This window comes from Clinocottus analis, unplaced genomic scaffold (assembly GCF_023055335.1).
Source record: "Clinocottus analis isolate CAN_PGR_092001 unplaced genomic scaffold, fCliAna1.0.p SCAF_3, whole genome shotgun sequence".
Lineage (NCBI taxonomy): Eukaryota > Metazoa > Chordata > Actinopteri > Perciformes > Cottidae > Clinocottus > Clinocottus analis.
Genome location: NW_027176042.1, coordinates 13,050,314 through 13,063,429, shown reverse-complemented (window position 1 = coordinate 13,063,429; position 13,116 = coordinate 13,050,314). Strand labels below are relative to the sequence as shown.

At 40.5% G+C, this 13,116-nt stretch overlaps 1 protein-coding gene across 1 annotated transcript in view; it reads right to left on the bottom strand.

The window, feature by feature from the left end:
- The window catches only part of grm2a (glutamate receptor, metabotropic 2a), a 28,984-nt gene that overhangs the window by 6,994 nt on the left and 8,874 nt on the right, over positions 1 to 13,116 (bottom strand). Inside the window, exons 2-3 of the mRNA XM_068594837.1 lie at positions 10,665 to 11,411; positions 127 to 964 (exon numbers count right to left, since the gene is read on the bottom strand). Coding sequence (XP_068450938.1) covers positions 127 to 964; positions 10,665 to 11,192 — 1,366 coding nt within the window. The 5' untranslated portion in view covers positions 11,193 to 11,411. The remainder of the gene's footprint in view (positions 1 to 126; positions 965 to 10,664; positions 11,412 to 13,116) is intronic.

Below are 13,116 nucleotides of genomic sequence, written 5' to 3'. Positions count from 1 at the left end.
ATGATATTGATTTGAGGTTGTATACAGATGACAGAAGAACAACAACACAACAGGAAAAATGAATATTCATACTGTATATGTTAAGCAACACTGTAAAAAATACTAGATCATTAAGGTTGTACTCACCCTCAAACTTGACCTTGAGAATGTAGTCCCTGTAAAACTTTCTGCCGTTTCCAGGTTTAAGAGCCTCACACACCTTGGTGGAGTTGGGGCATAACGCCTGCCTCATGTTGTGTAATGCGGCAGCCATCGCAAAGACGGCATTCACTACGAACATGATCTTAGATTCTGGCTGAAACTGAGCCTCGCGCAGTGAGTGCTTCCCACAGCCCAGATCATGGAGGCTACATTGGAAATGATTTTCCCAATACTCTTTGAACCAGGGGTTCCTGGTGTTGTTATACGGGTGCAGGTTAGTGAAGTAGTCATTAAACTGGGGGATCGGATAGGAAGCCAGTTCGATGGTAAAGGCCCCGTTGGCCACAGCCTCACTGCCTCTCACCACGCTCTCCTGCGCTCCCCAACCGTCACTGGCCACCCAGGTGAAGGAGACATTCATGCGGTTGGCCGCCACCAGCAGCTCGCGGGCATCTTCGCTGCGTGTGAACAGGATGACCACCTTGGCGTTGGACTTCTGCTGCAGGGAGCGGATCACATTCTCGTAACTCCAGCGGCTCATGGAGCGGCTCACCTTGGCGGACGTGGCTATGCAGATCTGGCGGGCACGGGCCTCCTGCTGGAAGGCGTCAATGCCAGTTTCACCGTAGTCCCCCTCTGATGCCACCGTTGATACGTACGTCCAGTTGAAGTAACGCAGGATCTCTGCCATGGCCTTGGCCTGGTAGAAGTCAGGGGGCACCGTGCGGGCAAAGAAGTCATAGCGGGTCTTGTCGCTGAGCTTGGCACTGGTGGAGGCATAGCTGATCTGAGGGATCTGAAAGAGTCGCAACAGGTTGGCCACCTGAAATAAAGCAAAGACACAATGATGATGTTTGAATCTGTCCACACACAATATCAATAAATTGTCAAGGGTATACTTTAAGCAATAATATGCACGTCATTATGAAAAATGTGTTGGAAAACTGACAATTACCCACAGAAATCATACACCTGCCAGGTGTATGATTTCTGTGGGTAATTGTCAGTTTGTGGAATATTTTTAATTGCTTATTATTATATAAATAAATACAATTGGCTAACAATGGGTTTTCCCCTGCAGATGCAATTAGTCTCACCCTATTCACTCTCTAATTTCTTCACTGCATCCCTGCTGAGTCTTTCACAACTTAACTACTGCAGGCTGAAGGAGGGATTCTGCATTTAACAATTATTGGGATTGTCTGTTGACACTCATCTTTGCTAAACTGTAATACTGACTGCAATGTTAACCAAAAAAAAGTGCATGGACTGCGTTTATACAATCTACTGTATGAAAATGAACTCATTTTCAGATAGATTTTCTCTGCTTTAGAGAGGAGAGAGATGTGGCAGGTAGAATCAGAGAGGTTGAGGGCAGGGATTTGGAAGTGAGAGGAAGACAGAGTATCAAAGAACCTTGAAACTTTGCGTTTTGTGTGTAATCGCTTGTGTCAGTGTCATGACTGACACTGTGCACAGTATGCTTCAGGCACTTCAGTGGAAGCCGGAGGGTGAGCTGGTCTGATCACTCAAAAGGATGCCGACCAAAATGTGCTCTCACACCAGCACATTCATGGCACAGCATCTTGAATGCCAATGAATCAATCCTGAGAAAACCAAAAAGGAATTTCACATTCAAATGCATCCTCTCTGAGTTTAATTCATCAGTCTCATATTTTCATGTTTGGCTGAACATTACAAATAATCCAGAATAGCTTACTTTTACACGGAAAAGTGCTCTTTTTTCAAACATGGGTTAATGCCATCTTCTCATTTTTACCAAAATACTTGTCTAATTGTTGTCAGTTGTAGAAGAAGACGCTTTTTAATTTCTTTCAAGCCAGATCAAGCCTTCCAGGACAATGTTATGAAGCCCCATTGTAGTTATATCTGAGTCTTTACTATTCGGCAGCAGTTTCTACAAATTATATGACTTTGATGCGATAAAAAAAAACATATATTTTGGAGAATCTCATAATCTCATATATATATATATATATATATATATATATATATATATATATATATATATATATATATATATATACATATATATACATATATATATATATGTAAAATAAATGTGTTTCTTCAATTTATTGTCAGACTTCAAACATTTTGGAGCACACACACTTGGGGAGTGCTGTCTAAGAGCTAACATCATTCAAATACAAACCAAATACACCTCAGAGACAATTCATTTATTAGTGTCTTCGCTGAAAAAGAGGGCAGTACACTGAGACATCACAATAAAGCCGGTGTGACGGGGCTCGATGGATATTAATCCTGCAATCTTTTTCATTTTGCAGGATCAGAGAGATGAATACTAAATGAGTCAATGACAGTGATTTCTGGACCATTAGATTTATTGGAATTAATGAGCGGGCTTTTCACAGAAAAATGAAATGCAACTGCACAATCGAGAGCAACTGGACTTGATTGTTAACCTCCACCCAATGACCAGTGCAACATAGAAGACATTGCTTACTCGCCTGTGGCATAGCTACTGAAAGACGAACTGGAAATCTACATTGTTGAAACACATGAGTGAGCATTTCATATCAGTTTTAGGTTACCTTCCCCTAAGATTTCCAGGTCAGCTAGAGAAGCCCTGCTTATGCAGACAGGCTGATAATCACATTTCTACATAAAACTGCCCCCCTTTCTTAAACCTCCTTGACAGCCTTTCTCAACATGTGGTGAAACAGCTGGTAGCGGAAAACTCACTCTCTTAGGAAGAATTCAGAATATGATCTAAAGTGGCAAGCAGCACATACAAACTATATGATTAATCATTTTTACATCACTCAATTCTTTGTTTTAAAAAGTGCTGAACCAATTACCAGTCTGAGCATTTATCACCAGGGTTTTCTTCTGGATGCATACTTTTCATACCAAACAATGTTTAATATTGTAGCCAGTCCACGTCTTGGATTTATTGTGTGAAGTTTGAGTGAACTGAATTCATCTTTGCTTTCAACCCCCCACAAATAAATCACACAAAGCATTCAACAACTCTCATTAGACACTATACTCATAGAACGGATGAGAAAAAAAAGAGAAATCCCTGACTACAGAATTTATTATCTTATCATGTAATTCAAAGAAATTTCCCCAAATGTTTTCTTTAATTTCTTAGATTTATTTAACTTATGTTCAGAAAATATTATGCATTCTGTTTTAGGAGCTTTACCGAGGTAGAATAAAAGTTCTTAAGCCAGAGTTATAAAACGTTTATGAGAGATACCTTTCAATTTTAACAAGACATGTATTTGAAATTAAATTAAATACTCTGTTGCAAGCATTCAATCACTTACGTTAGGTAAAGTACAAAAGTGCTTAAAATACCAAAAGTAAAAGTGTTCATAATGCAGTATGGCCCATTTCAGAATAATATATATTACATTATTGGATGATAATTATGGATGTGTTGACGTGTGCATCATTTTAATGTTGCAACCAGTAAAAATCTTTTATGTACTGCTGTGTAGTTTAATCTATAATGATACATCATCATTTATTAGCTGGTATACTTTGGTTTAATAATCTGAATCTGCAGACTCAATTCATATACTATTATGAATTCATACATCTAGTGGAGTAAAACACAGATGTAGAAGAAAAGAAGTATGAGGTGACATTACATGGAAATACTACTGTAAAGTACAACTCAACATTGTATTTAAGTACAGTTTAATAATTGTACTTTCCACCACTAGAAACCAGCTGTTAGAATATTATCTTAAAAGACACGCAAAAAGATTGACAACAGACAATTTAAAGCCTGATAAATCTGCTTAAAAAGATTCATTCGATGCTGACTAAACAGTGAAAGGTTTTAAATAACAACTTCATGAAATTGCTGTGGTTGACATTTTGTTCACTTTAAGGAGGGCAGACACATAGTTCCCGTTGGTATGTTTTCACACAAAGGCAAGTTGGAAGGGCTGAGCGGCTCCTGTAGGGAAGATACAACAGGTTCTGGTGGGATTTGAATCCGAGCCAGTAAAACTACATGTGGTTCTTAAGCTGAAGGTCTTAAACATCACAGAGTGTTAAGTCTTTGTCAACAAAGAAGGCCAAAAACACATACTGCAGGTGCATTAACATATCGGCAGATGTACGTGTAAGTTTAGGTCTTAATTTAACATTCAAAGCAGGACTAGACAACAGGAATTGCTTGGTATAATTGTGTTTTTTTACACAGGTACAAAAGTTGAAAAAATGTAAAAACATTTTGCTGAAATTTGCCTATTCCCGCAGTAGTAAATGTGCAATTTCTCTTCAGGGTATTAAAAGATAGCTGAATGCCGGTTTAGTAATCCACTTATATGTGGTTTAAAGAACAGTAGCAGACGTGTCACCAATACAATGGGCTTATTGGAAATCATTCTGATGCGCACACATGGCTTATATCTGAAAAGCCAAGACCCTGCCACCTGCCAAAGCCCGTGACTGACACATTGTACATACAATTAGAAATCAGGAGGCAGCTATAGGAAGATATGGATTCAATGACCAAAACCGTGACCATGTTATTTTTTTTACTTATGTTCAAATATGATCTATGTCATCTATTCTTTATTTTCATGAGCTTACTGTTTGCCATGGTGGAAGGATGCACCTTTACACCCAGGGACGCCCTGGCAATAGTTACTACTGCACAAGGATCCTCACTCAAGAATCGCAACTGTGACGGGTTCAAAGGTGCACAAAAGAAAAAATACTGCTAGTAAGAAGAGTGCAATACATTGCATGACACCAGAAAAACTGAGCTAAAAGAGGGAGAGATGTGCAATGCTTTGGTTGAGTTTTAGTCCTGCAAACATTGCCATTCTGCAATTTACGATCAAAGGGTATTGTCTTCTTGCCTATAGCTTCAGGTTTTAAAGAGATTGTGAGAATATGTTGATTGATTTGCAAACTTCCCTGCAGCAGAATTCAGTTTGTGTGAACAGCAAGTGATCAAACTTGTAGACAGACCTGGATGTGCATCATTGTCTCTGCTGTTTACTGTCCAGTACAATTATGTAGATATTAATTAATTCACTCCACTAACTTGCAATCCGCAACATATAAGAATTTAGTAAGAAGGTCTGGTGTCACTTACATACTTATTTATGTATAAGAACAATCTGTTCTTCTCAGTTTGAGTAAGTTTGTGATATTGTTTATATCTATTTATTGTGTTCAGTACTCAGTAAAGTAAAGGAGCGTCACAGATATATAATTAACCCTAAGGGGTTTCTGAAAATATCAATTCATCCTGTAGGAATTGTTGATCATTACTTCTCTCTAGAAAGACTAAATTGCACGTGAATGTTACCACTCGCCACACGGTATTGCTTACAGTCTCACACATCTAGTTATAGGGATCATGCTGCATCAGGCAGCATCTTATTTAATTAAGAACATTAGTAAGTGGCCGTGTGTGGCTTGGCACTGGAGGGTCTGTTACTGAGCAGATTACTGTGAAAGTGGTTTCCTTTCAGGCAATGAGAGCATACACGACCCGGTAGCTGCATTTGACATCAAGACACCGAGTAACGGGATGTTCTTTTCAGCTGTCGTGTACTGTTTTTCATACATATACCTCTTAGGCACCAGCTAACAAATTCGGCAGACTGCCCATGTGAAACGTCAAAATATAGTTGTATTACACAACATGGAAGCTCTTTTATATGTCACAAAAGCTTAACAGAAGTCCATACATTTGTATATCTCAACAAAATTACCAACACAGGGATTTAGTTGATAGAAATATGTTGCTTTCACGAATATCAACAGTGTACCGTTGATTTAAAGTGAAATAGAAATGCACCGTTGAATGATGAGATGTTTTAAAGAGAAAATAATTAAGGAATGTGAGGCATAGTTATAAGGCAATAGTCAAATAACAGAGCGAGAGTTACACATGAGCACAGTTACACACAATAAGAGAGTAAGAGAATAAGAGAGCGTCCTGGTCCAGGAAATATCAGGCCTACTTTGTTGGAATGTCATGTTTTTTCTACATGAAAAGCCCATCTGCTCTTCCCAGAAGACGGTCTCAGTGAGCTTGTACAGCAATAACACCGTATTCCCAAAGCAGCAGTCCTGAGCTCCACTCAGTATTGCACATGCAGCGCCCTAAAACTCACATGCCAACACAACCATGCACAGTGGACATGCATGCACATAGAGCGCATGCATAGTGTGCACTGTAGTCTCATTCAAGTTTATTTCTTCTGATTTAGTTGCCTGGCAACAGCTTTAAAGGGGGGATGTGAACTGTTGGATTCCTAGAGCAAGGAGGTTTTTTGATCAGGTCCTCTCCCTCATCCTGCTGGATAATATGAATCTCCCTTATGATGCAGGAGTCTTCCAAAGCCCCGGCATAGAGTCATGCAACCATTCACATTTTAAGCTTTGGCTGCACTTTGATTCATTTACAACGTTAGTAACTCAGCATTGACGGGTGCCTGCTTTCATTCAATTCATTTATTTTCTTTGTGACTGTGTGCATTGTCATGTCTTTACAATTCCTTCAAACGAATGTCAAAGAGTTCAGTGCGATCCATCAAGAGACTTGTGTAATATAATCATAAAGCGTGTTAATAACCTGTTAACTGCTATATGTTTCAGGTCAACTAAAAAGCCACAAATCCAATTAACCAAACAGGGGTTTAGCTGAATTAAGTGTGGTCTGTTCTTATCTGATATCTATGCATTGGTCATAATATGTATTTTAACTGCACAAATGGTGGGTTAACTGCCAAAGCACTGAATAATCCAATCACATTTGAATTATTTACAAATTTCTGAAGCACGTTCTTTACTTTTAACCATGAATAATGCATTTTCACTGCATGGCTTTACTGATACGTTGCATCAGTATTGTTCTCTCTGGCATGGATTTTGTCATGTGTACGAACTGTATGTTTAAATTTGTTGTATGACTCATGTGTGCTTCAGAGATTGGCACTGTCTACCTACAGATGAAGACAATTCTATTAATAGCGTTGTTGGTGGGGGATAAAAAATGAGATTCCTGAGCTTGCTGAAAGCCCATAAATGTATCTTATTATTCTGCTCACAAGGTTTCATCTGCAAATGTCAAGCAATTGTGTTTATATTAGAATCTATATCTTAAAATCCCAGCATGCATCCTTATGTGTGTCTACACCTGTCTCATCAGTAAAATGGACCACATCTCAGATAGGCAGCTCAAATATTACAATTTATTTACAAAGGTGTCATTAAACAATAAGAGCTTTCAATCCTGGAGCCGGGTTTCAACTCCACACACCAATTTCTGTGCGCCTCTTCAGAAATCGCTTTTACCCGATTAGATCCAGAAATGTCCTCTATCTGTGTTGTTTATGCCTGAAAATAGTCTTTTTGTGAGTGTTTTAGTTTTTGACATTCCAGAGGTGTTGTTCTTCCAATGCGCCCTGGCGATTATGATGTTTCTCCTGGGGGAAGCGCTCTTACCAGTGAGTTATATTTAGCAGCGGCCCTGCTGTCGGGCCAACAAAAGTGGAGTCCCTTCCATGTATTCAACAGAAGCCGGCCCCCAGGCGTGATGTTCCTGGACTGTTATTGTGGAATATAATACATCTCTGATTAACCCACGCCTTTAGGACAATGAGAAGTAATAAAGCTAATTTTCTCTCTAGCAGCTCTATCCATAAAAGTTCATACACTTGATACAGGCTGACAGTGTTTTGAAGGCTGTTTATAATTAAAGCTCGCTTTCAGTCTGCAACAATACCACTGGATATCTTGTACTGGAGGTTAACATGTGTCTTGTCGGTGCTGCAACTCTTCACAAATTAATAAAGATGCTGAATGTACTGAACATGTCATCACAAGGTCGGTACTCTCTTTTCACTGATAACCTGCAGTTTGGTTAGACCGCGGGGAAGGACTAAGATATGTTCAAGACTAAACACTTGAATCACATGAATATTTTGACAAATATATTCATTGAAACTGTCCAGATGGCTCCACAGACTTCCCTGTGACTGTTTAAGATACAGCCGTTGATTGTCAAATGGTTTGTGAGGACTCACTCCATCTCTTTCCCCCCATGATCATATCTGCCTGTCACTGTCTCAGTGTTTCTGTGAAATATGATCTCTCATTCAATCCCTCTACATCTTCTGTGTGCTGGTACACCTCAGCCAAACTAGCAGACAGTCCGGCAGCATCCACAGATGGGGAAGAGCCTGCGAGAGCGTCATAGAACTTCGCCTCCACACTTAACTCAATCTGTGCCCATGTAACGCCAGCATGGCTCGGCCCGCAGCCAGACCCGCCCCCGTATCTGCGATGGTCACACCACAACACCAGCGGCACAGCAACACGTTTCCTTACTTGTGACAGATTTAGATAGCACTCGGGGCTCTCACCACCTGTCAGTTCCCCATGTTCAACCATGTCGCCATGGCAATAGGGGTCTTTAAACTAACATTGTTAGTTGTTCTGTAAGTGAGTTGCCCCCAGGGTGAAAAACACACGTCTGACTTACCCGCCTGCCGCTCACACAGCGGGGCATGTACGGTACCCTTTCACACAGCCAGGCTGGTTCATTTAAAGGTCTGACTGGCTATAGATTATGCACAAACCAGGCAGAAACAAAGGACAGAAACATTGTGTGGAGAAGGTTTCTGCAGAGCAACAACCAGAGGCAACACAGAAATGCCACACAGGCACATGCCCCAAATGCATATCTTAGTCCTCCAAAAATGCAGATCCTCCTTATATTCAAAGGGCATAACCCACATAACAAATCTGCAAAACAGCAAGAAGAATAGACGCGTGGCAAGGTAGTAATTCATTTAAAAAATCAAGAAAGTGATTCGAAAAAAAAAAAGTTATGAGCTCATTTTACAGTTAAAGAGACTTAGTTGTCTTCAATGATCAGCTCTTCACAAAAAAGCCAAGCGGAAGATCTCACAAGCAAATTACATTACAATATGGGGGATTATTCATTGTGAGAAAGGGAAATGTGTCCTGTGGTGTGTTCCCACAGATGAGGAAGATTCAGTGAGGAGCTCGGGCAGACCTCAGACCTCAGGCCTGTAATAGTATGTTCATAAATAACCACAAGACAAGGGCACTCTCGTAGGAGCCTCACAGGGTTTCACTAAAATTAAAGCTCGTTTATCAAATCCTTTATATCCAAACTGTCCTTTTCACCAGGAATCCCAATATAGGTGCTCTGAATCCTCCTCTTGGATCACATCCCGAGGGCTCTCTCTCTCCTTGTTTAATGTATGTTTGACATTGCGTTGTCAGCAGGCAGGCCAAAACATTTGTTTTACAGAAAACAGACGTTTGCAAAATATTGGAGCGTTAAACCTACTTTTGATAGTACAGCAACATTTAATTGTTAAAAAGAAAGTAGGTATAATATTTTGTTTTCAACACACTGAAACTTTTGCACAGTTACGCATGGACCGGGTTTTTCGAGTACCCACTTTTCCCTACACACATTTGTACAGCAGCAGATATATGCTCAAGCAGCCATTCACTGAGATTAATTTATTGTTGGGGCATGTCAGTGCTGTCATGTCCACGACTGACAATATAAATCATGATTCAAAAGTAGAGAAGGCTGCCACTCATCCAGTGTCCTGAAGTACCCACATGGAGAGCTGCTAACAGCAGACTGACAATGGTTCCCAGAGTATTTATCAATGATCTGAAGACAATTGTTTTCTTTCTGGGTGGGCATAGGTGTGTTTCTGTCTTCAAACAAGCAGCTATCTGGAACATGAGGCTGCACATCTCGAGTGAGGCGAGCCATGCTCTTCACCCGAGACAGCGGACACGGTTTTCTGGCTGACTGAGCCAGGATGACAAGTTTAACCTAATGCTTTAAGGCATTTGTATGTATTTACCAATTTCAGTTCCACATGACACACCATCTCTTTCCACAATGACTTGAAATTACACTGATGTGGCAGCCATATAACAGCTGAACATTTGGAGACCCAATTAGCAGCACCTTCATCGCGTCAGCTTGAGCAAGGCGAAAGGAACACTGCTGCTGAGAGTAATCATGCTGTCACTAGTCATCCTGTCTCCCCTTCCTTTCTCTAGCACAACATCTGTAGCATGTCTGCCTCTGACAGGATCGCTGCCGAAGTGTGAATTACCGGGAAAGAGAAAGATATCCTCTAAATTAGATCAGCCAAGCACATGGGCGTACAGGTAAACAGATCCTCCTTGCGGAACCGATACTCATTAAGTCCCTGTGTTAACATCTCGCAAGGGGTAATTGCACATGGTACTTAAGTCTAAATGGACAGTTATAATAACATCCATCACACTCTTGATCTTGCTTGTACTGCCTCCTCTCTGTCTCTCTCTCAGGCCTAAAGGAGCTGCTGATAGGTAAGTACACCTTTTGTAACGGCACTGTCTGAATAAATTAATGTAGCTTTTTAGTAACTCATGTCATGGTGTTAAACAAAGATGATCTTCAACAAGAATTAGTTTTCTTCTATTTGAGATGGACCCGTATAAGTTCTTACCTGAATGGAGACATCGCTGTAGGAGCCTCCTATGACCCCGGAGATAGCCAGAGGGACGTCATCATGGATGGCATAGGAGCCGTCGGGGCACGTGTACTCACTGTCATCCACTTTAGTGAGGGAGGCCCTGACAAACTCCAGAGACTGCTCTAGAGCGTAGGTGTCCTTAGAGCAAGTGTCCAGTATATGAGCTCCCAGTTTGATCCCAGGCAGGATGCGCTCATTGTTGTTGATTTCGTCGAGTGCCAGCAGCATGGCCTCCAGTCTCTGGATTCCTCTCTGGGCATTGATCTTCCCACAGTCCTCTATTCCCTCACCCTTCTGGTGCACAGGGAACAGGCCGCCAATCATCAAATCTCCCTCCAGTGTGATCTCCCTCTTGGAGTCAGTGTTATAACCTACCATAGGCAAACCCTGGGGAGCCTGGGCAAAGAGAGACACACATAGGCAGAGCAGGCTGAGGTGGGACAGCCAGAAGGGTCGGGGCACAGGGCGCACCCCCAACACAGGGGATTTCCCCAATGACATATCCCTGGGCAAGACAAGGTCACCGTCCTGCTTGTAGTTCCTGGTCAGCGTCTAGTTGGCTTTTGATAATGGCGGCTCTGAAGAAAAGAACAGTAAGGCGCAGCAGCACCAGATCTCAAAGCATCAAAGTTTTTATTCTGGCAGAGGCCATTTACAGAATCAGCCCCATCCTCTTGGTCTTTCTTTTCTTCAGAGGGGTTTTTTTTTGTAGATTACAGCCTGCAGATCAAACAAAGAGAAAATCAGTCACAGCCTTTGAGGTGGAGTACAATGATCCCTTTGTCTCACGAGCACTGTGTGTGCCAGAGACTGACTCGTCCCATGGAAATATTTGACATCTGCATAAGTGAGTAAATATTTGTTTCCTTTGATGCTTATTGATGATGGATGTGAGATGCAAGACAGAACATATAGACAGGTCTTTATTAGTAGCCACCACAAGTGCTTCTACACAACAGGTGTAAGCTAATCAACAAGATGAGTTCAGCAACAAAGCAATGTGTTTTATTTCATCCTGTTTCATTGTCTGACTGACCTCATATTTCCCTTCTCCGGCAGATGATTGTACAACTCTTTTATAATCACATGTGCACATGCTCCTGTACACCGAAAGTCTAGAGACATCATGTCCCCAAGGAATATTCGCCAAATCACAATAACTACTCACATAAGTCTTACAAAAACATGATTTATGCACAACAAAAGCAAAACTCAAAATAAAAGGAAACAAAGCATTGAAATCTATTTCAAGCATGCAAATTAATTTTGATAGAAACAGATTTAATTTCGGTGATTTTATCTAGAGCAACTAATTAATTTGTTTTGCAGTCTCTAATGTGGAACATTGTTTATTTTCAATACAAGATGTGACGCAACGTTAAAAAAAGACATGTTAGTTAAAATAAATAGACAAACTGTGCACTTTGCGATTTTAGTGTTATTCGAAATAAAACAGCAAATGAAAATATATAAAGTCCTTGGATTATAAAGGTATTTGTTTGTGTTATTTAACCTAATACAGAACTGATAGTGACAGGTCAGAGGTTAAGTTCAACAATATGGATTCCCTGGAGCGAGAAGAAAGAAATGTAATGTCTTTGCAAGTTACTGCAAAATACAAATGAACCCAGATTGTAATTTAATGATCAGTGAATCTATTCTGCAGCACTGGCAATTGTTTCAAACCACTCCTTTGCGTTTGATTAGTTTAAACCCACATTGAACCCCAAATCTCTTTTTTTATTAAATGTGATCATTTATCCTTCTAGAAAAGTCCTGAAATAGTAGAATTTAGTTTCAGGAAAGACTACAGAGTTTGGGTCCAAAGTAGATTGGAGCACACAGATTCAAGTCGACAAACATAAATTAGAAGAATCATAAAAGTCAGAGACTCACGTTCTCCTAATGTTCCTCTCCTAATTAGAAACTGATTCAGCACTGGCTGGATAAACGGGGAGGGACAGAAAGCTGCATGTCGAGTTCAATATAGGTCATATAAGAGAAAAGTAGAAGTAAAAGATCTCCTTCACTCAGTAAAGTCATTAGTATCATAAATGAAATGTGCTTCCTCTAGTTACTTCAATTTGTCATGAATCTGGCATCAATATTGTTGAGCCACATCCCAATTTAATGTTACGCCTCACACTGATGGAGTTCATGTATGGATTTTCAGAAGGAGAGACACAGGGTTTTTGTTCAGTCCTCGTGTCAGTCCCCACAAATCCCAGAGGCTTAATTATGTTAGTGTTGAGTGTGGGAGAAGTTTATCTGAGTAAATTATTGAGCCAGAAAGATCTGTCACATATTCACTTTTTCAACACGTCAATACGCTGACATGCAATAATTAACTGAGTTGCTGAGAGATTATGAAACCAGAGCAGGCGGATATTATTACTCAATGCTCTTTTTTCTGTTCCAGAGTACT